Source organism: Poecilia mexicana, unplaced genomic scaffold, assembly GCF_051168715.1.
Source record: "Poecilia mexicana isolate PSO_F unplaced genomic scaffold, ASM5116871v1 scaffold_2, whole genome shotgun sequence".
In the NCBI taxonomy this organism is placed as follows: Eukaryota; Metazoa; Chordata; class Actinopteri; order Cyprinodontiformes; family Poeciliidae; genus Poecilia; species Poecilia mexicana.
The window spans coordinates 2565967-2592325 of record NW_028263371.1 but is presented as its reverse complement, the minus strand read 5'-3'; the positions used below and the strand labels follow the sequence as shown (position 1 = coordinate 2592325).

General features: G+C 40.9%; 1 protein-coding gene across 3 annotated transcripts in view; it reads right to left on the bottom strand.

The window, feature by feature from the left end:
• The window catches only part of lrba (LPS-responsive vesicle trafficking, beach and anchor containing), a 229719-nt gene that overhangs the window by 115571 nt on the left and 87789 nt on the right, over positions 1-26359 (bottom strand). For all 3 annotated transcript variants that reach the window (XM_088008919.1, XM_088008921.1, XM_088008927.1), the window contains exons 34-36: positions 21086-21150; positions 17386-17494; positions 3614-3780 (exon numbers count right to left, since the gene is read on the bottom strand). In XM_088008919.1, coding sequence (XP_087865045.1) covers positions 3614-3780; positions 17386-17494; positions 21086-21150 — 341 coding nt within the window. The remainder of the gene's footprint in view (positions 1-3613; positions 3781-17385; positions 17495-21085; positions 21151-26359) is intronic.

The window sequence follows — 26359 nt, the reverse complement described above, 5'->3', positions numbered from 1 at the left end:
TTATCTGCCTCGAAGCTTCGTTAAATTATGTGGTAACACTTTATTTGAAGGGGGGTGAATAAGACTGTCATGAACATGAATAAGTCTTCATGAATATTTATGACTGTTGTCATAAAGCGTCATTCGGTAAATTATGACACTTTTAATACAAAGTTGACATTATTCAAAATGTCTTTGACAACTTGACATTAACCAAGAAATCATTACTGATATAAATTTGTTATAAAAGTATTACTGATTGCACTTTAAAAATTAGATAACTTTATGTTATTAAAGGTAAAGTTTAAACAGTAATGATTTCCTGGTTAATGTCAAGTTGTCATAAAGACATTTTGAATAATGTCAACTTTGTATTAAAAGTGTTATAATTTACCGAATGACGCTTTATGACAACAGTCATAAATATTCATGAAGGCTTATTCATGTTCTTGACATGTGTTATGTCATGTTTATGACAGTGTCATGTCAGTCTTATTCACCCCCCTTCAAATAAAATATTACCAATTATGTTTTATTATGTAGCGCGCCGTGTTCTGCCCGGATCATTATTTGTGGTGGGCAGCACCCTTCCTTCCGCCTATGATTTGTTGTGAAGCGCTAGCAGCATGGTGTTGAATTGTGCGGAGTTTTGTCAGGGCTTGGGGGACAAATAAGGATTGTTGAAATTTAAAGTCACATGGGAATAAGTTTGTTCACACTATAATTAATTCAAAAACGTGTTGTACCATAACCCTGCTACCACTTCCTGTCATTTTCTTCACCTTTTCTAACAGTAGTAAAATCCGGTTGTTGATCATGTGACACGTGATGCAAAAAAGGGTTTCCACTGCAGTTTTGCAAAATACACAAATTTCGATACAACTGAAAAACCTCATCCCAGCACAAAGACGTTTTATCAAAAAGTTTTTCTTCAAAATTAAGCCATTAAGCCAATTTATTTCCACAATTCCAATTTGTGCAATTATATGCTCAACTAGTGATGCCTTTGTTGTGGATCTGTCCGTGTTTTGGGAAGAGGTGAAACCAAACAAAGCATCAAAATGACAGGTATAAAGAAAATCCAACAATGAAACAGAAGCAGATAGAGAAGCAAAGTCTAAACGACAAGAAGGGAAGGAAAATGACTGGCTTGTTGTGACAGAGGAGGATAAAGAAAGAGAGAACCGCAGACAAGCAGCGAACGGCCGTCCAAAGGAGAACAAAAAAAAAGAAAAAAATCACCAAACACCTCTGTTCTCCAGAGAACCAAGCCCCGCTAAGCTGGATATGATGAACACACCAATTGCGTTCAGGCAGGTCACACACCGTGTCAGAAGATATTAGATGCCTGCCGTGAGCTAAACAACAATTCCCATCAGCCAGCAGGAAAATAATATTTTCATTTTCGGATTCTTTATTAAACGGAAACTTTAGGGAATACATTTTTACGGCGCGAAGCGGAGGAGGGGGAGGCTTTACGCCTCGGCTGCGAAAGGACACCATCACGTTGCCTTGAGTGTGTTGGTGCTTTTCAATTTCACAGCTGGGAAGAAGCTGTGTGTGTTTCTTTGTGTAGATCTGAAGGTGCAGATGTTGCATTAGAGCGAATGAATTCCTGCGATGCCTGCAGGTATCCAGGTGTGGAGAGCTGGTTTCCCCATAACCCATTCTTAGTTTCTGTGTTTGTTGCGTTTGCAGCACCAGATGTTTCTCTTGCGTCTGCATACCACAAGCTTTTATAGTGCAAAGCTGCACCCACCTGACCTTCACAGTAATTGACCAAAAATATTGATGTAATGGCACAGGACTGATTGTGATTTATTAAAAGAGGGCTGCGCTCCGAGGCCCAGTGCCAGTGGCTCCCTGCACCTATCGGCAGCCATTAGGAAAGCCATCAATAGCGCGGCGGCAGCGGCGGCTCGTAGAACACAATATCCATACTAAATGGAAGCGTGTTATGTGAGCATACATGAGGAAACGGAGAGAAAGCAAAGACAAAGGGAGATCCAGTCAAGAAGGAAAGCACTGGATGGACAGCTCACCACGGACCGCTACAGGAGGAAAAAAAATAAGATAAAGAAAAAAAAGAAAAGCAAAAGGAGGTCACAGATAGCCTTCCTGCTCCGACGGCAAGCTAAGCCCCGCCAGACGAGTCTCTGGAGACTCGGCTCGGCCTAACAAGCATGAGCCAGCAGCCGTCTGTAGCTCAGCCATTACACACTACCTGCACAAACAGCCATCATTAGGGAATAGCCGCATTGGATTCTGCTGCCCATTTGGCCAAACAAACACAGAGGATAAGGTTCCCTCTGTTCTTAATGGGAGCCCGGCTTGTTCACATGGCTTTTCATGTCTCTCTCAGGCCAATGCATCATTCAGCGCGCGGGCCGACAGCTGGTTCACCTTTAATAATTTCGGGGGTTTTTTATAAAAAAAAAAAAGAAAAAAAAAAGCTGCGACTGTTGAAGGTATATGTGGGAAACAGTGGAAGATTTTATTTTATGAAGCGAAATGAAAACAGGTGCAGTTTTTGCTTTCTTCCCAAATGATTAATTTTAAGGAGGTTTTATGTACGATGCTTCTTTGTCGCTATTTGGCTCCTCAGAGCCAGAAAACATGATTTTAAACAAACCTTTTGGAAACACAGCAACAGTTTTAAGTTTCACTGGTAAAATGGGACATTAAAGGGGCGGTGCTAGGTGTTTTCTATTTAGAGCACAATCAAGTAACTATGTTAACTTCAATTGCTATAAAAGTTCCCAGTATTTTTTAAAATTATTTTTATTTTACGTAGGTTTCCAACTAAAGATTATTTTAGTCATCGGTTATTCTGATGATTAATTGCTTAATCAAATACAGAATAGTGGTATATATGCTGAAGATTTTTCATTTAAACCTTTCTATACAACATTAATAGATGCAAATAAACAATTAAAATCATTTTACAAGTAAGATGATAAACATTTTATTGCCTTGGATGCCATGACAGCATTCCTTTAGTGAACTTCTGATCATTCATAGCAAAGGATTCATCAGCAGCGAAACAAATACTTCTGTCATCAACATGTGAAAAGCTCAGCCTGTCTGCTGGATCAATGCAGCATAAGGCTGATCTGATGATTATTTTTTGATTCACTGATTAATAAATGATTAGCAAACGATGCTACAGAATTTGTAAGCATGAATCTAAACTTTTTTCACCTGAAGAGCTTTGGCAGAACAAACTAACAGATCAATGTTGTACATATTTTTGTTCAGTTTTGGCTTAGTTACTGCTCTGACTATGTTGTTCCTTCAGCAATTGACCTTATTTTGAGCCTGTATAATCCAGTTAACCATTAATTGATTACCACATTAGTTAATGATTATTTCAATAATCAATTTGACACGATTAATCACTTTGGCTGTACTTTTGGCATGTCAGGCCTAATATAGAACTTTTTTCAATATTAGCACAGATACAGATATTAATATTTGATCAGTGTATCTATGGTCCCCCACAGAGTTGAAAAGAAAAGGATGTGAAAATGAAAAGACAAGTCCTTTAAATCCTCCGTCCAGATGGGGGCCGAATGGCAGCAGCAGAATGTGTTTCTTTTTTAATGTCGGGTTATTGTTCCAGTTTCGCTCTTACCTGACTGACGAACTTCCCCAGGCTCCGTGTTTGTCAGTCAGAATGTTGACGATCTTCTGGATGAGCTGAGTGGAGGTCATGTGGTCGCGGAACTTGGCGGCTCTGATCAAGTGGTCGCACATTTTCTCCTCATCTCGCTTCTCTGCTGCGTACTGGGCACAGTTCGACTGCAAGGGAAGGGAAAAACAAATCATAGAGCAAATTAAGTCATATTTTGCCCAAATTTTTCAAAGGATTGCCCTTTCTTAGCATTCTAAAATATAAAATCTGTAGCTACACACACAGGTGCAGACCAGAGTAGAGATACGAGACTCACAGGGTCTCTTCTGAATAAACGGAAAGCATGCGGGTCATTTCTGCCCTTGTCATGTTGATTAATAACAGTGGACATGCATTTTCTAATGCCCTCCAGCACACGGTACCACAAAACACAAGGCGGCCATTTTTCTCTGTCAGAATACGTTATCAGAACAAGCCTTTGAACTCTGCAGCAACACCTCCTGAAATGAATAGCTATCATCTTATAAACAAACTCACAACTACTTCAGAGACAGTTTTTTAGCCTCCTATTCATCCGGTGCTTGTGGCTGACCCAGAGCTCCACCCAGTCATACTGTGTTCGCATTTTACATTTTCTTATGAGAAATCTGACCAAAGAACCCTGAACAGCCATTTAACCCTTACTGTAGTGCTATTTTGTGTCTCTGCCTTCATCAGAATAACTTTAAAGGGGTGGTATTATGTATTTTCCAGGCACATAGTGCCACCTGATAGCACAATCAAGTAACTATGTTACCTTCAGATATAAAAATGCTGTAAATATCAAATACAACAAAAGAAATCTGACTTTGCAATTTAACACCTTGAAATTGGACCTCTGCCTCTTTAAGAAGCTCCTGCTCTTTCTGAAACTCTGCCTTCAGGAAGTCATCACATCATGGCCCCTCTATTAACCCCTAATAAAGTTTTTACCTCCGTTTCACTAAGAAGTAGCTCCTATAATGAGCTCAGTTCCACCAGGTGTTTGCTAATTGCTGCTGGCTAGTCTGAAGGAGCTGAGTGGGGGAGTAGCAGTAAGGGGTGAATGGTTGCCATGGAAAATTAAAGGATTTCTAAAACATGCATGAAAACATCAAAGAATAACTCCAGGTATGTTTTTGATGATTGGATAATGTAACACGATGTAAAGCTGAAAAAGTCAATTTTACAAAACACTGCCCCTTTAAGATGTTTGCTTCCCTGGCAGCAATACAGCATCTAGAAATGAAGAAGCACAGCTGAGGAGAACATCCCATACTTAAAAAAAAAAAAAAAAAAAACTCAGTAAATCATTTTATAATAGGCCCTTCTCTTCCATTTTAGAGCCAACATTTCAGATCTGACAGGAAATCCATAGGCATAAATCACATTACAGGGAGCTGTTTTAGAGGCTGTGTGCCTTTAATTATCAATCTATGTCTCTTTACGTGACATTAAAGTGGGTCCTGACCTTCCGGCGTGATGAACTGGGAAACGGCTAAATGAGCAGCGTACAGGAGGAAGACGATGGAGCGAGCGCTTGGAACTTTAAACATGAGGCTGTGTGTGTTTGGTGCTGCCGGGTTCCTACATATTTGTCATTTATTACAGACTTTTTAAATTGTACTCGGTGTTAATAATGAAGTTTTGTGTATGTTTACTGCAGATGATTCTAGAGAACAAATAACCTCCCACAAACCATCACTTGGAACGGACGGACAATGGAAGAAAAGTCTGTCAGTTACATTTCAGTAGCACGTTATAATAACGTAGAAATTAACACATTCATAAATGTCTTACCCACAATGACCAAAACCAACATCTGAGCGTTTATTCCTGATTGCAAATGTTCAAATGAATGTACTAACATATACACACATTATGTAGGATAGTTTTGGGCATATTTAGTTATTATGAACTGTATGAGTAATGTATGATGTGCTTTTTGATGTGTATTTATTATTAGTATATTAAAAATGGATGAGATTGTATCCAGGCTCCGTCTATAAGCTTTAAATATCTTCATCTGAGACCTGATTCTCGCTCCACTATGGGGACGTCAAACTCATTTTTGTTTTGGGCCAAAACAAGATCCTTAAAGGGCCGGTGGTGCAGGAATGTATTGATAAAACCCATTAACAACCTATTAAAATATTAGCAAACAGCTGTCTTTGCATTTTAAGTAGTTCTTAAAATTAAACATTTTCACTTTGTTCAGTTCCTCTAGGATTCTGAGCTTTTATTTATTTCTTTTAGGCAACAAAGCCACAAACTTTTTGGAGCCAATTTAGAAATATTTTCAATATTTACATTTAAGTATGACGTTAAGTGCTACTTTGTTAATTGGCACATCGATTAGGGATCAACCAATAACTTGACATCAAATAAGGCTGAGGCAGCGGAGCTGTAAAGTACAAAACACTGCCCCCTACAGGAGGGAGTTAGTGGTCCATTAAACCCAATGGTTTTTGACCATTTTTGTGGAAAAGTTGCAGTTATGTAGTAGTGAGAAAAAAAAACATGGGAATCTGTTGATTTATACATGAGTTTCAACAATCACAGGAAACTGGGAGGACTGGCTGACATAATTTGGAACCTGGAGTCTTGAGGGTCACACAAAAAGCAACGGTGGGCCAGATTTGGCCCCCAGGCCTCGAGTTTGACACGTACTCCATTATCTTGCAGTTTTAAGTCATCCTTAATTGATGTTTTCAAGATTAATTATTAATGGTTAAATTAGGCTAAATAACGTATAGTTATAATAAAGTGCTTCCTATATTTCCATGCTGCGTTGAGACTTTCCCAGACCTGGAAGATCCTTGCATCAAATTCCAGACTGAACAGCAGAAAAAATATTCCAGTATCACAACAGACCACGCAGTTGAAAACGCGCAGCTACGACTGATCGGGTTTCATAACACTGATGCAAATTCATCCGGCGACCTGAAGCAGAGTCTATTTCCATCTGTGGCTGCCTGAAACATGCAAGGTCTGCAGCACTAATCAACGGTGCCGGGTTCAAACTCATAACCATAAACAAACACTTCATCACCTGCCCAAACAGCCAAGCCCTCCACGCCGTAATGAGCTTCGCTCATATCCAAAGTCCAGAGTCAACCACGGGACAAAAAACGCCAAATCCAGAAGACGGCGGCCTAAAACAACAACCAGAGAAGCTGAATGTATGAGCCGTGCCATTAAAACGCTAAGCTGGGTTTCCTCTGTAAGTGGAAAGGACAAGTCAGCGTTGCTGCCAGGGGTCACTCCGTTGATGTGGGTTTAATGAAGGACTTATTGTGTCATGTTAATATGAAAGATGTAATAAAACACAAAATACTTGATGCTGCGTTCTCCTCTACTAAAGGCTCACTAAAATAATAATCCAGTGTAAAAATTTTTTTTTTTTGTGTGTGATTGGGCTTTTAAACGGAACTGGTCATTTAATTGTTGGAATGCTGTGCAAAGTAGAAATAGTTAGAAAATCGCCATAAGTAATAAAGCAATTAGTCACATGAATGAAAACAGGCTCAGACTCTCTCAGTTCAATAGTGATTTTATTGGGGCCTTAATATACATTTAGCAATAATTTATTTGTATATTTATTCAAAATATTTTGGTATTTTTTGTATTTTATTTTATCGTTTACCTGCATGTCTAACACTGTACAGTATTTATAGTCACAAAGTTTTTCAGCATTTTTTCTGTGTACTCCGGTTGCCAAGCAACGACATTTTGCTGTCAGATTCACTCTCGTGTCTTTGTGCAATGACAGAAAAGAAAGTCTAAATCAAGCAAGATAATTTCATTTTGCATAATTTTGTTTTTCTTACCTTTTTTCTAAATACTGGATGACAAAAATCTTCAGTCTAATGCATCGGCCTCAACCAGCAGCTTTTCTTGAGGGACAATTTTGCTTACAAACACTACAGTTTACATTTGTTGTTTCTGTTCTTCATATATTTTGGATATCTAAAATGTCTTCTAGTTATAGTGGGAAATGTTCGTTAGAAATTAAAGGATAATGATCTTAAAATATGAGGATATTCATGCATTATTCTGCCATTACCAATATATTCATTGGAAATGGTCTCAAACCAACAATATTGTCATTTGTCGCGATAAATTCTGCGACAAAATTTGTTATCGTGACAAGCCTACACGTGCAATTCAATTTTATATTTACTTTTTAATAAGCTCAAAAAAATATTTAGAAGTTCTCGGCACATATTTCAAAACCAAACCTAAAAATCTAAAACAAAAAAAAAGGTTTTAAGTTGTCCATGTTAGTCAGCTGCAGCAGAGGCGGCCGGGTGGTGGGACTACGCTCTGTCAGCTTGCTAAGCAGACAGCCACAAGGGCACAACTTGCTGGCAAGCGGGACCATTATGACTTACGACACTGTAATCACGGGCAGCACCTCCCATTACACAGCCTGGCTGACAGGGTCGTGCTGCTGCGCGGAAGCCCACTCTACTGTGGGAGACAGCTCAGTGAAGACAAAATTATAATGACTGGCATTAATCGAGTCACTTACGCCCCAGTCGCGTCTCCCACAATCCATTTGAGGTTAAAAAAAAATTAAACAAATATAAATGTGTTGTGGAGTTTTGAAGAGGAAATGAGGTGACTGGAGAGAGGAGGGAACAATAATCATCTCAAGGATCATAGCTGCAGTATGTAAATTGTGCTCAATATTGCTTTTCACATAAATAAACCTTTATTTGTCACAATTGAAAGAGCAAAGTCAGGCGGGAGACATGAGAGCAGAGGCCAGCAGCAGACCATGGGAATTATAGAACTGATTATAACTTGATGAGAAAAAGCTATCTGGTACAGGGAGAAACTAGACAGCTATCAGGACAGGGATTTTACACACCTTTCAGAATCCCTCTCAATACTCTACTAGCTATTTTGTATAGCTAGCCTACGTGAACTTAAGTTATATAGCTAGCTTTAGCTAACTATATAGCCTGTATAGATAGCTTAGGCTAGGTATACAGCTAGCTTAGTATAGCTTATATTTTCCTGTCCAGAGTTTTTTCTAACACATCACTGTCTGATTTTGCAAACAGCAGCTGCGTCTCCATTGACTATAAGTTGCAAATTTGACATTTCAAAAATAAATTTGCTTCAGGAGAAGCAGCATTCAGTTTTCTATGCGCCACGGATTTGGAACAAACTTCCAGAAAACTGTAAAACAGCTGAAACACTGGGTGCCTTTAAATCTCAACTTAAAATCCACCTGTTTACAGTTGCTTATGGCAATTGATGCCTTCAATGTATTTGCGAGTGACTGGGGGTCATTGCGCGTATATAAAACCCTGTAAATTCTAGACTCTAACAGGTAACCAACTAATGCACAAAATCCGCGTAGGACAGCGAAAGTTCTAGCGCAAAATTTTCGCGAAACAGGCGGACGGAGCCTGGTGCTGCAAGGCTGGAGGCCTTGTCCTGTTAGGCTGCGGGGCCTGGCTAATACCCGTGTTAAGAAATGGAAGATCTGAGTAGATCATATAACTTGATTGGACAGGAAGTCCAACAGAATGATTTTATCTTTTCTTTTTATCTTTTTATTACTTTCTTTTTATTTTTCTTTCTCACTGTTTAAAATTATGTAAAGCACTTTGAAATGCCTTGCTGCTGAAATGTGCTATACAAATAAAATTTGATTTGATTTTTTGATTTTTCATAGAAACCTGCCCAATTCAATACAACTTGTTTGATACAAAGTTTTGGCACTAATATCAGGTTTATATTTGTTTGTTTTTTCCCCAGTGTTTCCATTGCCAAACTGGAATGGAAACACTTTTTTGCACTATATGGATCAGATGGTAAACAACTGGATGTTGCCACTGGCGCAAACCATGAAAAACAAGACAGCATAGGATGTAGTTGGAGGATGATGCCTCGGCAGGTCATGTGAACGAGCTTATTCAGGTGCAATTTTAATTGGGTTTCTGATTTACAAATTTTTCCTCACATGTGTAACGTAAACTGAGCTAGTGATGAGAAGGGCATTGGTGATTTTCTCTCTGAGGGGGCTGGCAGATAGCTCTGCCACACTTTGAAAACTACGGATCAGTACAGGAAAAAAATGAAACCTGGGGTTTAATACTGAACTTATGTGATAACTTGTCTCTTTTCCTCTGTGATGTGAGCGGGTTAACGGTGTAACAGGCCACAGAAAGGAAGCTCATTACAAGATATCAGCCCTGTGTTTATGAATTAGAGTGACAGAAAAAGGTCTAGAGGAATTACTGCGCCACAACCCTGATGGAGTGGATGTCTGAGCGTCTAAAAGTGGGAGGAAGAAGGAAAACAGCAGAGGCGTTATTAAAGTGCTCCTGACAATGGTGGCGCATCTGGGCTAGAAGCTTTCAGAGGTTCGTCTATCGCTCTACCAGGCTCTCCCATTTCTCCCGTCCGTCGACAAGCACTCCCCGAGGGTTTCATTTACAAACGGGCAGAGAACGCGTCCAGAAGAAGGCGACCCATCACGCTTGTCCTTGTCTAGTATCAGAGAATGCAAATGCAGAACAAATAAATTCCTCCTGGAGCACAATGGAGGTCTGGGGAGACAAGAGGACGAAATGAGAAAGGAGGATGGGGGTTTGGGTTGGGGGGTGGTCGCTAAGCAAAAGTACATTCTGAACAAGTCCAATTGGTTTCAGAGAGCTTCTCTTGCACTTGATCTCTTGCCCTCGAGTTTTCAAATTGCAACATAAAACGTCACCGGGGGAATTCAGACAATGGGCTCAGGGAAGATGCGAGTGAAAGGGAGGGGAGGGGGAGAAAAATGAGGGCTTAAAAGTACAATGGCGAACAAAAGTCAGCAAATGACAATGTCTGACAGCTACTTCAATTCTGAAATGATGCCCCTGTCATCCAGTGCTCCCCAAGTATTGATTTTTTTTTTCCTTCTCTTGTGTCAGAAGAAAAAAAAAAATCTAATCCAGTTGAAACATATCCCTTCTGCTGGCAACAGCCCCCGATGCTAGTGGCCATCAAGGTTAACGCAGCCACTACACTTATCAAAGCGACTCCCTCCTCCTCCCGTCTGGTCCATCTGTAATGGACCGGTCACCATGCGCGGCTGCAGGCCTCTTCATCTTCGCTGCGTAGGAAACCTCCCTGTCTCTGCAGGACCGCGCCCTCCTGTCGCTACGTTTGTCTGCAGTGCCACTTTTTGCAAAATAACTCGAGCTGTGTTTGAAGGTCAGGCATCACAAAAAAAAAAAAACAATGAGAATCATCTTCTGCAAATGACAAATGGACTGACGGAGGAATTAAAGTGACATTACAGAGCTGCAGCAGAGAATGTGGGCTGCAACAGAGTCAAAAACAAAACCTGACGAAGTATGTTTGGTCTAGTTTCTAGTGCAAATGTCTTAGAACACTTGAAATAAGAGAAAAGTAACTTACAAGTAACTTTTCAGCAAGATATAGAAGCTTGGTTAAGTCGATTATTCCTTAGTATTCATGAAAAATAACTAGGGATGCACAATCCGATTGCTACACCTGAGGTTTATTATCAGACGATACTGATCCAGTACAGGAAAGCAGAGCTGACTTGACTTAAGTTTATTTTTTAAGCGCAGACATAAATGTACTGAATTACTCATTTATTTGATAGCTGCACCGGTACAGCACACTTAAATACACCAACAGCCTCACAAGCTTGAATAACATGTAAAAACAACTTTAATCTGTTCAGACAGTGATATTAGGAAGAACAGCAGAAACTGGATCTGAACTGACAAAAACAAGAGGTTGAAGTTGGTCAAAAACGTAAAAAAAAAATAAAAATAAAAAAAAAAGCTGCAATAAACCTCAAATGGTTCAGAAAATGTAATTAGGAAATCTAGATATGAAGTAAAAAAAAAAATCCTGATGTCGCTCAAAAGCAAAGCATAGAATAAGACTGAATAGATCTGCTCATGGATCAGACACATTGTCACTGATTCCCGATCTGGAATTGTTGTCGGTATTGGGATTGATCCAGATATTAATATTGGATGGATGCATCTCTAGTTAAAAGCTACAGGACATTTTGCCTATATAATAAACCAAAATGTCTCCTTCCACTGGCAGATTATTTTACTTATAGCCAAAAATATTTAATCAAAATGAAAGAATTATTGACTTAAAACGAGCTCCTATTACTTGCTGAATAGTTTTGTCGTATTTTAAGTGTACCAAGACACCGGCACTAGAAACTAAACCAAAAATACCCAGTAGGATTTTCTACTCCAACTAAACAGTAGAAAAGGTTCAACACAGGCCAAGTACGGATAAGAACGCGGAAAAGAACATGATGCAAAACACAGACAAAGCCTCGAGAATCTCAATGTTTCACTTTGATCCAGCACTGCAGGCTCACCTTCAGAAAACGTCTGAGCAGTGACAAAAGAGAAGCAGAGGCAGCAGCGGAGAGGAGTCATATTTTGGGCTTAGCTGGTCACACATAATGATGGGACCAGTACAGGAGGTACCTGGGGACTTCATTATGTTGACAAGACAGCAGGCCTGAGACTGCGGCTCCCCAACAACCCTCTGTAACCTACTTTCCCTCCCAACCTCCAATACAGCAGTGTGGAGCTGCGCCTGCTGGAATAATCCGACAAATTCAAACCGTATTGTTCTGATATGTAAAGTTTCTCACTTTCTTCCTATTTTTTTTTTTTTTCTCCACAGCACAATCTTGGGAAAGGCATGTTGCTGTTCTCTTCCTCTCTCGTTCTTCCCGACAACAGATTTGCCCATAATGGGACGGCGGGGCGCCCGGCCCTGCTGACAGACTACATTACAGCTGCGACAACTACATGACAGCCAGCTACAGTAGGTGGCAGCTATCAGTCCGGGCGCTGCCATCAGTTTAATGTGGTGAAAATAGCCTCTGGGAGCCGAGACGCTCTCTCTCTCTATGGGGCCGTGTTGGAGTCACACCTCTGTTCAGCCGATAAATTCAGTTTTTATACTTCGTATTTTTCAAATACGAACGGCTTTATCTTACTGATCATCATTTTAGTATAAAAAGAAATGCATAAATCATCCATGCAAAGGAATCGTGTAAAATTAGCTGAAGAAATACTGACAAATCTACAGTATAGTCCAAAATTATTATTATTTAGGTTTGAATTAACCTTTTACGTTTCTTCTGTCTCAAAGTAACTAAAAGTCTTTTGAGTGGCCTAGTTAAAGGAGAGGTATCATGTCAAATTTAGTTTTTTGAGCTTTACATCATGTTATATTATTTCCTCACCAAAAAAATACTTGGTGTTGCTTTGGTTCTTTCATGCATGTTTAAGAAATCCTTTAATCTCCATGGCAACCATTCAACTGACCTTTGAGGTGCAGCTCCTTCTTCTGCCTCACAGAGAACTCCTCTCCCACAACTCCCTCAGTCAGCTCCTTCAGACTAGCCAGCAGCAATTAGCAAACAGCTGGTGGAACTGAGCATCTGCTGAGCTCATTATAGGAGCTACTGCTCAGTGAAACGCTGGTACAAACGTTGTTAAAGGGTTAATAGAGGAGCCATGTTGTGATGACTTCCTGAAAGTGGAGTTTTTAAAGAGACACAGGCCCAATGTCAAGGTGTCAAACTGTGAAGTCAAATTTATTTTAAGTCATATTTGATATATACAGCAATTTTAGAACATCTGAAGTTGCAAAATGGCGCTATGTGGTTGGAAAACACATATTGCTGCTCCTGTGATGTGCTGAAAATAAAAGTTAATCTGTGGAAGAAGTTTAACTTTAGTGTGACGATAAGGAAATCTTCCAAACTCTTAAAGCAGCACCTTTCTCCTCACAGCCTTTCCAGTCCTGCATGCAGTGGAAGAGCCATTAACTAAATGCTAAGCACTTTCTCCTTGGAGGACTCTTCACCACAGCACAAAGTCCAGCCTGTCTTTTGTCTGATGGTTGAAGCTAGACCACGCTAACATAACATAACAAGCTTCAGCTCAATGTTAATGTCATTAACACGGGGAGACGGCCCCGGCTCGTTTTACGAGGCCGGTGGAGGAAACGCTGAGGCGGAGAGCAGTAATTAGCTGCTATCATCTGGCTTTCAGGGTCTCTCCAACAGTCAATTCGATTACTCCATATAGCAGCAGGAGATGAATCAACGGGCTACATGAGAAAAGGATGAGGCTCAGCAGAAAGGAACAGCACGGTGAGGAAGAATAGAAATGACTTGGGTCTTGCTCACTCTTCCCCTATCTGGACCGTCTTATCTGCCCTCGTGCCCCTGAGCCCGCCACATTTCATCCCTAATGAACAACCCCCATAAAAAAAGGGAGTTCGATTTCTCTCCGTTCCTTTCTATCTCTCAGGCTCCGTCTTTTCTCTCCCTCTGTGCAAGATGCCCGTCTATCATTTGCCGAGCCGCGGCAGAGCGTCCGATCTGCAGATCTCCTTCACATTAAGGATCCTATTAGATAGAGAACCCTAAAAGGTAATTGGATTTGGCCCTAGTTATCTTCATCTCTGTTTCACCCTGAGCCCACTGTAATAACTTACTCTCAGGGCCAAAGATAACTCAATTCTGGTCCGCAGAGACCGAGGAGAGTGTGAGGAGGAGACGGGCGAGAGGCGGCGAGGAAGAGAGGAGAAAAGCATATGTTAGGTCTCCGAGGCAAAACAGAGTCTAAATCAAAAGGCCCCTCTATCACCGCCTTCAAGGATATGGAATCTGACAACAAACATAAATTTGTTTTAATGTTTTGAATTATTTTCTTTGTGAAATGTGTTGCTTGTTGTGTAACATCTGGCTCTCTGGTGCGCCGTCGTCCGAGGCCGCATCACTTCCTGTGCGGCAGGAGGAACGTCCGCCGGCGAGGCCGAGTTGAAAGGCAGGAAACGTAATAACAGAGTCTGTGTTTCTGCAACGCGTTTACAGAGACAATGCTTTTAAAAGTGCGACATAGCTGAAATTTATTTTGAAACCCTTCCACCTCCACCCTCAGTGGGATTGGGGGTGGGGGGGATTCATTGGCCTGTTATTTTTATTGTGGCAGTGCAAAATGAAAGCGTTGGCTCCGGCAGGCTCAAACACAGCCTGTATGGAGGCAAAAATCAATACGGCAATAACCCAGCAAGACTTATCAGCGGCTCACTTCTCCTCAGAGGTCACAGAGGAGCAACTGCTTTTAAGTGGGGAATTCAATTGTGAAACATAGTTTGGGACAAGCTCTGCTGGGTATCTGATTAGGGATGAAACACTGAGCTAAAACTTACAACCCAACATAAGAAAGGGAGAAAATATATGAACCTTCTTTCAGTTTTATGCTGCAGCTTTAGAGCAACAAACACAACAGAAGTTTTTGGATTGGATTGCTTTCAGGTCTACCTTCAAATATGCCTGAACAGCAGAAGTGGACACAACACCAGACCTTCTAAGACCACAACCAAGCCTTCCAAGATCAAGACCAAGAACGGGCCTTCTGAAACCAAGACCAGTCCTTCTGAAACCAAGACCAGTCCTTCTGAAACCAAGACCAGTCCTTCTGAAACCAAGACCAGTCCTTCTGAAACCAAGACCAGTCCTTCTGAAACCATGGCCAAACCTTCCAATACCAAAGTATTGGAAAGTATTGATATCAGAAGACTTGGGAAGTCTAGAAAGACTGGACATCCAAGACCAAGACCAGTCCTTCTGAGACCAAGATTAAACCTTCCAAAACCAAGCCTTCTGAGACCAAAACCAGGCCTTCGCTTCTATCAGACTCTAGTGACAGCTCAAGGGGGGCAATAATTGTCTTGATGTACAATTAACTGCTAATTCCATTATTACGTCCATCTCCCTCTCAAACACCCAGTGTGATGTCGCCTCTGCCGCTGAGATAAATGATTCATCATTTTGACGTTCTTACTTCTGCTATTAAAGACAGTTCAGAGTTGGTGAAAGCTTCAGAGAGAAACATCAGAAACCAGACCTCACACTCCATGCATGTCTAAACCTTTCTAAAAACCTGAGATTTGTTCCTTTTTCTAACCCTCCTGTGAGAAATTTAAATCCAAGGCCTACAGGAGCTCTAGGAACATTGATTGATGCTAGATGCCTCTTCCCAGACTGATGAGCAGCAACAGCTGCTTCTCTTGGCGTTGTGTAAACAACTTTCTTTCCCATAGTAACCCATACTTTTACAGACTAACACATCAACTTCATGTGATCAGCTGAGCCTGCCTGCTATTGCTGTGCTTCCTCTACGGTCCAATGGAAGGACTGAGGCTGTGCTTAGTTTAACCCAATACAATAATCTACTACTGACAGCAGCACTGTTCTAGGCTCAGGTGAATAACTGATCTGAGAGTTAAACTAGGATGTGAAAGGAACAATAAGGCCAAATCAGACCGCCAGCCTCTACAGCTGTTGAGTTCAGTCTCAGGTTTTCTGTTGGGCATGAAATGACATTTTACAGTCCTCCACTAAACAAGTACACAACCTCCATTAGTGGGAAAAGTAGAGTCTGTGTTAATGCTCAGAGAAATGAAGACAATGTTCCACCTGGAGCAAAGTGAAAGCTGACCTCTGAACAGAAAATGAAAGCCTTCCAGAACCAGAGGACATCCCATAAAATTTCTACCTTTCAAGAGTTATGAGTAACTCTGATTCATCTAAAAGTGCCCTTCCCTTGAACCTTTGAAAAACATATCTTACAGTAAAAGAGGGGCAGAGGCCTGGGGTGGATGTGGTGGGTTTACCCAGACCAGAACCTCTCCACTCTGTCTGCAGCTCTTAGTTCTTGGTGAAAGGAGGTTGTCAGGGAAGGGGGTGGAGGACCATATCCCTGCCACTACCAAAATACACCCCCAGTGGGAGTATAATGGACAGGATCCCAGCAGGACAGGAAATGATGCTGGCGAGATCCAGAGAGCAGACTGGGGGTCAGGGTAGAGTTGGTGCTGCAGTGTTTGTCCTGCCAGCCGGTCAGAGGAGAGGCTAGACTGCTTCCATAGCTAAATCAGCCTGTCATGAATGCATGCAAGTCCATGGTTGGGCCCGATCATGGCTGACAAACATTTTGAACATTTACTCTGATACCCGACGCTGTCAGACGTTCCAGGATACATCAAGCTGTTCTGGGACTAAAGGTTTTTTACATATTTGTTCAAACTATCACTATGTCATGACAGTGAAAGTTAACATGTACATGAGAGTGATTGACAGCATCAAGACCCTCCTCCTGGCTCTGATTGGTTGTTTTTGTCAGGAGCGGTGCATTTCTTCAGACAGTAATAGTAGTGTGGGGAGAAAGAGGAAGAGCTAGATCTCTTCACAGATTATCCTTCTCATACTGTCAGGACATGGTGACAGTTTTAACAAATATGTAAAATAAATAAATGTGTGGTCAAACTTAAGCAGGGTTACACTCATAAATCTGTATTCTGGATCATTTTTTATATTTTTTTAAAGCCAGCCAGCTAAGCTGACATAAAGCTGGTAACTTAAGTTGCAGAACTTTAAGCACAAACTTAATTTTGCTTAAACATGTTTATTCATAGGGCTTCTTTTGACAAATGCTAAAGACAAGGCCGTATTTTGCTCCCACTTCACATTTGTGCTCCATCTCGTCCTGGTCTATCCCATAATATTCAAGCTAAATATATCCAGGTGTGTGCTTGTAACATAAGATATAAAAACCAGTAAAAATTGGATATTTTCTGCATATTGTGTTGTCCAATTCCCCGCCGTTCTCCAGATGTAATAAATCTTCCCACAGGTGTGAATGAGAACGGCGTGAACTCACCTCAAATTCTGCATGTTTATGGATGTCTTCGGCCCGCTGTCTGCTCAGGATGAACTCGGCCTCGTTGGCGACGCGAACCAGATGGTCCTTCATCGTGTGGCTGAGAAGCCTGGGGGAAAGTGGAAACGCTCATGAGTAAAGCTGTGAAAGTTCACGTCACTAAGCCCGTGGCAGTAAGCAGTAAATCAACTAATCGGATTTTCATTTAAAACAAGCTGGATGATTTCCACTTCCAAGATTTTGCAAGTGGAAATGATCTTTTCCAGTTTTATGACAAAAGTCTTGGTCTTAACCAGCTGTTTTTGTTGAAGGACAATTTTGCTTACAGAGACTTCAGTCTCCTTTTTATTTGACGTTACTGTTTTGTTTAATTATTTTGGACATTTAAATGTCTTCTAGTTCCAGTGTTAAATGTTCGCTATGATTTTATGTTTATCATCGTTTCAGAGGGTGTACTTGTATAATTCTACCTTTACTGTTGTATAGAAAATGGTCTCAAAAAGATCTGTCACAATAACACATTTTACTGGACGATTAATTATCCAGGAAATTATTGCGATAAACAGCAATATTGTTGTTTTGAGATCATTTTCAAGTGCTATAGTGACGATGGCATAACATAAATTTACACTCTAAAACATAAATGAACTTTAATTTTGTAAAACACTTAACTCTGGAAGTGGAGGATATTTTAAATATCCCCAAAAATAAACAAAAAGATCAAAAACAATAAAATGGAAATAAAAACCCACACACAACCAATACCAGAAATCAAATGGATTATAAAGTCTCTAAACAAAATTTCCGATGAAAAAATATCAATAGAATGAAAGTTATCAAGCATCTTTTAGTTCATCATGCGATTGATTTATTGCTTATTGTGACAGACAGTCTCAAAAACAACATATTATTGTTTATCGCAATAACTTTTGGGACAATTTATCGTCCATCAAAGTCTGTTATTGCAACATGCCCCCACATTCCAAGTGTCTAAGAAGGACTTGCTGGGGAAAAAACATGGACTATCTTGGGCATCAGAGTATTTACAACAAGTTTACTTCCTGATCTGAGCCGAACAAGCAGGGAGGTAACATCCATGAAATGTTCAGAAAGGAGCGTGCAGAATGAGCAGAAAATCTCATTTGGAAGGTGGCGTGCCGCGCCACGCCGCGCCGCTAATTGATTCATTAATGATATGCATCTCTGACAAGAGGGAGGATCTCCGGCCGTGTTGCTACATGTGTTCTCTACCGGGCTCCCCTTAGCGGCGCTGATGAAACCCGCATGTGATGTGTGAATGCGCCAGCATGTGGGTCAGGGGAAACTCTGCACAGGTCAGATCTGAGCAAAGTGGAACAATAACAGAGCAGAGGACAGGGAGGAGAGCTGGAGGGCAGACTGGATGGACCAAGGGGGAGGGAGCTCAGCAGCAAGAGGACGACTGTAACCTAAGCCTGCTGTTTCAGCACCATGCAGCAGGGGCCCCGGGGCCCCCTTCACCTCCATAACCTGTGTGGCAGTACTCGGGCCTCGCCATCAATAACCACAGCAACTGACCTCCTTTATGGAGCTTGGAGCTAATGCTCGCAACATGTGGGTGCCGTCTGAAGATGGACTCGTTTTTAAAAAAGATACACCAATAAAACAGCCTGAAATTAAAAAGATTTATTACAAAATAGATTCTGGATAAGTGCTCATCTTCTCCGACTCCCGTCTTCTCTAGCAGTGCATGTGTGTCTGATCACTAGAGAGTACATTTAGTTTCTGTTTTGTTTCCAGCTTTAGTTTCTGTACCTTATTGCCAAACTTTGACTGGAGCACGGATGCAGTTTGCTAGTGGTGTTCTGCAGCTGCATTTATACAGAAAAGATTTGACCAAGATGAAGAAAAAGAAAAAGTTTTAAAGTTACTGTATTAAAGGTGTGTACATCAGAGTGACTGACAGCGCCAAGACCCTCCTCTTGGCTCTGATTGGTTGTTATTGACCGGGAGCGGTGAATGTCTGCATACTGTAATAGTAACTCAGGAAGGAGGCGTTTATATTTTTCACGTTTTGTTTTGTACTATAGTGTCATGACATTGTGACAGTTTTAACAAATATTCAGAAAACATTCTCTTAAGTTACATACTGTAGCTTTAAGAATATAAATTAAACACTAAAGAGACTCAAAATAAGATGGCAGTTGAACATCATCATCTCTGCAGATTAAGTGTTTACCAACAATGAAGGCTCAATGAGTCACATAAAGAAATACTCTCCAGCTTTCAGTGACGTTGGGTGTGTGTTGAATTGTGGCAGGTGTGTTGATTAAACTGAGGGTCTGTATAGTTCATCAAATCTGTAATTTCATTTCAAATGTGGCTCCAAATGATCAGAAAAACTGACATCATTGACAAAAAACTCTCACCATATTGACCAAGCAGACCCATTTCTCCCTTTCTCAGTTTTTATACTTTGTTTCGACATTAAAATCAAGATTAGCTCTGGTTATAATTTTGCTTGTAGAAGTGGAAAACATTATGACCTGAGCAGAATTTGGTGCCACCTGATAAAAATGTGTGAATTTTCCTAGATTTAAGAAATGTTAGTTTGTAACAGACTCCAGTTCTTACGCCTGTTAGGAAACAACTTTTTTTTTCCGTTGGTGCCATTGCATTTAATTTCAAAACAATTTCTACTGAGATAATTGTGTAATAAATAAATAAATAAATAAATAAGCGATCAAAATTTGCTTCCATAAGTGAGCAGAATTAAAGGTTTTTCTTTTCACTGGCCTGATGCAGTTATATTAGTAAACTGTTTAAATTATTTTTTTTAAAACTTAAAATGACAAAGATCATCAGCAGCAAAAAAGACAATATACTTAAAATAATTTAGGCTGGATGACCAGACACTTTGCGGTTCAGATTTACACTAAAAAACTTTATATGACCGAGAACTTAAAAGACCATAATTATGAAACCAGAAAGTTGTAAAGGATAAATATAAGGAATTTAATTTACAGACAGACTGGGTTTAGCTTTACCTGTAAGGTAAGCAACACAGACCAGTAATCATCACCTCAGAGTGGATAACGGCAAACCCATTAGAGTAAATCACAGCCCCTCATTGGCCATGTCCAAGCACCGTCTGGTAATCTAGCTGGATTAAATCAGGATTAAGACCTGCCAACTGAAAATGTGGCAGAAAGGGAGAGAGAAACCGTCCGTAAAGGAAGGAGGGTTATTTATTTATTATTTATTTATTTGAAAAGGATGGAACAAAAATCATGATGCTAGAGGCAAACAACAGAAGACGTTTAGACAGAAGAAATTATTACAAAGAGATAAAGGCTGAGAAAGAAAGGCGTAAAGTGACAGATGGACAGTCAAGAAATCAGGAGTGATTTCCCCTGGTGTCACTGAGGAACCAGCAATCAGAGCTGCTGTCACCTTCTGCCTAACCTCTCTGCCCACCCCCCTCTGATCCCAGTGGGATGAGCAGGTATTGAATGGAGCCTTGAACTCACCGCTCCTCCTAAAACACCTAAAGCCTCCTTGCTCTCTCAGATCATTGATTGTTGTGCAGAGCCCTGAACAGCCACACTATCGGGGCAGGGGTCTCTGGGGGCCCGATGGGAGACGGGGCCGGATCTCTACCAGTCAGTGGGACGAGACAACGGGGAGGAAAACCCCCTCAGGTGGAGGTGAGGTGACCTACCTGCCTTCGTTGACCAACTCGATGAAGGCCAGTCCAGCATTCTTCTGGATGGAGTTCTGCCATTCCTGCAAGCCAACAAAACAGGTCATAAATACCCGCAAGAAAACCCCCAAAAATTAAAAACACATTTGTTTGCTTTTCTTGACTGAATATGGGACAGGTCTGTGTCGTCAGGTTGAAAACATGCGTACAAAACGACCAGCAACATCAGGGTTTTGTTAAAAATGATCCATCACTGTTGTCCCATTAGAGTTACATTTACTTGAATCATTTTTTGGAATAAAATGTACTTTTAGAAGTGTTTTTACTAAGCTATATGTTTTACTTTTACATGAGTAAAAGTAAGTCTTAATTGAGAAAACATTTTTGTATTCTCTATCCAATATGAGGAACTTCACTGAATGAAAAGCGAGCTTGTTTTAACCAGGAGTTCAGACACAGACACACACTTGCAGTTTTAGATAAAGTTCCACAAGATTTACACTGAAAGAAATGTATTTGGAAAATGTTTCTTTTGAACTGATTTTGTAATTTTGTAATGTTATTTATATGAATTATTTTTATTGTGGTATCTAAAATGTCAAAATTTCCACATAACTTTAGGCTATGGTGATGATGTAATTTTTAAATATTAAATGGATCAGCTCAGTAGCTTTTTACCAAATGCTTTTGTGCTCTTTAGTTATTTCACCAATGCACTCTTTGGGTTTTACAGCTTTTATGTAGTTAACTGAATTCAGGTCGACTCACAGAAGGAATGACATCAATGAAATAAATGACAGTTTATATATTATTTTCAGTTATTTGTGTTTCTTTTAAGGGAAAAAAGCAAAGTGGAAAAAATTTGATTAAAATAGAAAAATAAATGTTCAATAAAATGAAAAAAATATATATTTTTAAGCCACATCACACATCTCTGATTTCTAGAACCTTTTACAACAGAAAAGAAACAACTTGCGGAGGCACTGTGCTGCTTCCATTTCATGCCCAAAACATCTAAACCACCAAATATCAAATTATTTTGTTGAAGGGGCAGTACTATGCAAAACCATGATACCATGATATAAAGTTATTCCCTCATCAAAAACATACTTGGAGTGTTGCTTTGATTCTTTCATGCATGCTTGAAAAATCTAATACCCCATGGCAAACATTCTTAGGTGCCTACATGCTTGCTCTTACAAAGCTCCGCCTATTATCACAAAGCTCCGCCTATTACCACGGTTGGAGCTGCAGTCTCCAGCCGTGCTTCTGCCTCACAGAGCTCCTCTAGACTAGCAGCAGCAGCATTTGGCAAACAGTGGTGGAATTGGAAGAAAATTAAAGGAACCACTTCTCAGGCCTCCACTCCTAAGAACAGCTGTAAAGCATATAATGGAGATCGAAACAGTAGGAGCTCAGCACAACTCCAGGTGACTTTAGTTAGATATCAAACTACAACAACACATACCTAAAGGAGAATGTGTCCTTGGATTCAACTTTTATCTCAACACAGGTCGGTAACACAACTTTAAAGACTTTCGAGCTTCAGTCCCCGAATGCACGGACATGGGTGAGCAAGCCACTGCTAGTCATGTTAAAAGCGCATTTATCACAAGTAAGCCTCACAAATTTCTCTGACTAACGTTATGGTTGAAGGTGTCAGTCTAAACAATCCGACCACGGCCCGGGCCGGGAAGGGGACAAAGAGCGGGGGAAAGTCGGCGGCCACCGTCTCTCTCGTGCTCTGTTCAATATTTCAACACCTTAAACGCAAGCGTCAAAAGAATAATAAAGCAACAAGGTCAGGGGTCCTGTCTGAACCTCAAAGCACTTCTCCCCCTCTTCCTCTCTGGGGACGCGGGGAAATATGTGCAAAAATATTTCAGCTTGGAGTCAAAAACTACAAAGCCACATAAATTAGAACCTCAATCACTAAATGTCTGCATTTAAAAAAAAAAAAAAAAAGTTTTTTCTGACAATGAGAAAACTTTCACAGACATGTACATATTTTTTATCATGTTAGAAAAATATTTAAGTGACAAAAGGATGTATATGAGAATGATTTAAAGCTAGCTGTCAACATCTCCTGAGCTGATAGAGGAAACGGAGTGTTTATGTAGAGGCTAGCTTGTCAGTAAACCTAGAGATCCCACAGGGAGGAGCATATCAGCGCCGCGAGAAACAAGGAAAGATCCATTTACAAGATTTTCCTTACGCCCATCCAAACATATTTGTACACGTGACGCATTCGAGAAACCGTATAGCTTTTTCCCCTCCTCCTCCTCGGCACAACAAGTACAGAACCATCGAAAGCGATCGGCGTCAGGGGAAGCATTTCTCCAAAAACTTTCTGCTCACCGTCACTCTGGAAGCATCACACTTAACCTCTGCTCAGAACCGCTTTCTGTCCCGCACCAGCGTATTGGCATTGACCGTGTTTACAACGCTTTCCAAATAAAAGAGGGCACAGAGGGAATAGAAGTCTGGGCCTGAGAGACGGGAGCCGGCGTGGAGGACTGGCAGACGCCGTGGAGGAGGGAGCTTGTGAGGAGCAGCCGAGGGGCTTTAGCTGGAGCACGGACATTAACCATGAGCAGAAACTAGAGGGGGAAGGAGGGGGGAGGGTGAGCTCGTTCTGAACCAGGCCAGACCCGGTGAACCGGGCTTCAAATAAACTCAGCAGGAAGCAAGGCAGTGAATAGAGTTGGAACCCGTGCCGTCGGATGCATCAGTCAGACTTTAAAAGAGCAACACTGATTTTTATCGGTGCACCGATTGTAGTTGTAAGGCAGTTCGCATATTACCGATCTTTAAAAAGCCTGACCTGCCGATTCAGATTTTGGGCGACAGAGATTTTTTTTTCCTTCCTGAAAAGTTTCTAAATATAGCAAAAGTTGCGGAGTTGCTTTCTCACAGCAGAGCAACAGAGGACAATGGTTGGTTTCTAGACCTTTGATGAAGTAGATGAGATACATGGATAAAATCGGCTTCATATGGAGCATCGGCGATCATCGATCTCCCAAAATTAAAGAAATTGGGGCCAATTTATCGGTGAACCCCAAGGGGGGGGATCTGCCAATTGGACTCTTAAAAAATGTTAATTCAACAACTAAATACAACAAACCACACAGGGAAAAAAGCTGCAGGCTGCATCATAATTTAAATTAACCCTTGTATGTGGAAATGAGGTCCAACCGACCCCACACATCTAAAACTTGCATCATTTGCCATAGTCCTCTACGTTTGCCTCAGTCCTCGCACGCACAAGGGTTAAATAAAAGAGAATACGAGGGTATTAAAGACTGATGCCTCACTAAAGTATTCAAGATTCTCACATTTTCTCATTCCAACCCCAAACTTCAATGTTTTACAATATTTCATGTGACAGACCAAACAAAGTAGAAGATAACAGTGATTTGGAAGGACAATAGCTTCCTTTAATATTAAATGACTAAAAATGACCTCGTATTCACCCCCCTCAGATTGGATACGGTGCCTCTGAACGTTAAAATTCAAGTCTTACCAGGTTGTAAAATGTATTCAGGTCTGGGCTTTAACTGGGCCATTTGTCCACTGAGCACACTCCTACCTAATCCACTCCACTCTGCTTTTCATTGTTGATCTTCTTGTGTCTTTCTTTTAATTTAGTGGAATATTCATGTGTACATGTCTTGGCAGGTTTGCAGTTGTCCTCTATACAGTCCCACATTTCAGTAGGATACAATAAACAGTTCAAAGTGGAGCTTTCAGAGCTAGGAAAGGTTTTCTCCAAAATAACCATGTTTTGTTGTGTTTTTTGGCCTTCATGATGCCGTTTGTTCACTTCTCTGACGAACCGCTGAGGAATCCAGAGAGTTGCTGGATTCAGACTAAATTACACACAGGTGGACTCTGTCTGCTAATTGGGTGAGTTCTGAAAGCAATTAAGTGCGAAATGTGAAAAAGTTTAAGGGGTATGAATACTGCTGCAACGCATGGAGAGTCCTCTCACTGATGTTTTCTGAAAAAGTACAACAGAAAAACACCGTATGACGTGCCGAACACAAGTCAATAACGAGAAAAATGGCAACTAAAGGTGGGGTCAAGGAAAAAATCTTAAGATTTAGATGCAAAATAAACAGGGTCACGTTTAAACAAACCTCAAAATAATAGTAGAGTGACAGGATTAGCTCCAAACTGGGTTTGAAGAGAAGCAGAAGGGTCATTGGCATTTTGTGCAGACTGCCAAAGGTGATAGCAAGACTAATGGCGTCATTATGGGTTGAACAACGCCTCCTACAGTCGAATTAAAAACAAGCGGTGACCCTGATCCGAGGGACATCTCCGTTGACAAAAAAAGAAAAAAAAAAATAGGGAAACGGGGGGACGGGTCGATGATGGGATATTGGATTTTGGCTTGGCCTGGTCAGCGATGTTGCAGCTTTTATGGCCGCGATAGGGGCTATGACCACGGTGCTTCTGATGAGAGGATACAAGCAGCCATTGGTGACCTCTCACCTCTGACCTGACCTTCAACAGAAGATAGGAACAGGGATTGTGCTTTTCCTTGATCCTGACAGAAACATTGAGGATGTTTGAGAAAGCTCCCGTGGCTAATGTTGCTGCTTTTCTTTTGACCTTTTTCTCTTTTTGTTTTTTTGGGGGGGTTTTTGCACGTAAACGACTCAAAGTCTGACTGTCGGTGTAAATGCCCGTTTAAATCTGAAGTCGATACGACAGCTCTGTTTGGTCTGCCTTCCATGATGATGGCATTGAGTCTAAACACACATGCCACGGACTTCCGTCATTACAGCTGATTATCCATAATCAACATCTAAATATACCACTTGCACTGGTGAGAAAACGCAGACCTCCCGAGCAAAATCGCCTTTCAAACATCGGCCTCACCACAACACAAGGAAAACATTTTCCAAAGCGGAGAAAGATACGTCCCCGGCTCTCCCGAAATAACAAATAAGTCAGCTGTGCTTTTTGGTGGCATCACTCATAATCACAAGTATTTGTTGATTTGAAAAGGCTCGGAGGAGTGGAGCTTTTGGACGGAACGACAAAAGCATAAATCCTCAAGCTGGATGTGACAATCAAGGCCAAGCCGGACGGAAAATTGTTTTTCATTTTGCCAGAACTTTTTACACGGATGCTGCGAAAGTGGCTGCGAAAGCAGTAAGTTCTCGCAAATTTGGGCGTTTTAAGATTGGATCTTTGTTTAAAAACGTCTCATAAACAGCAATATAATTCAGACAGGCACTTAAAAAGAAAAACTCTGAACAATGTTCTTCTTCTTTCTTTGAT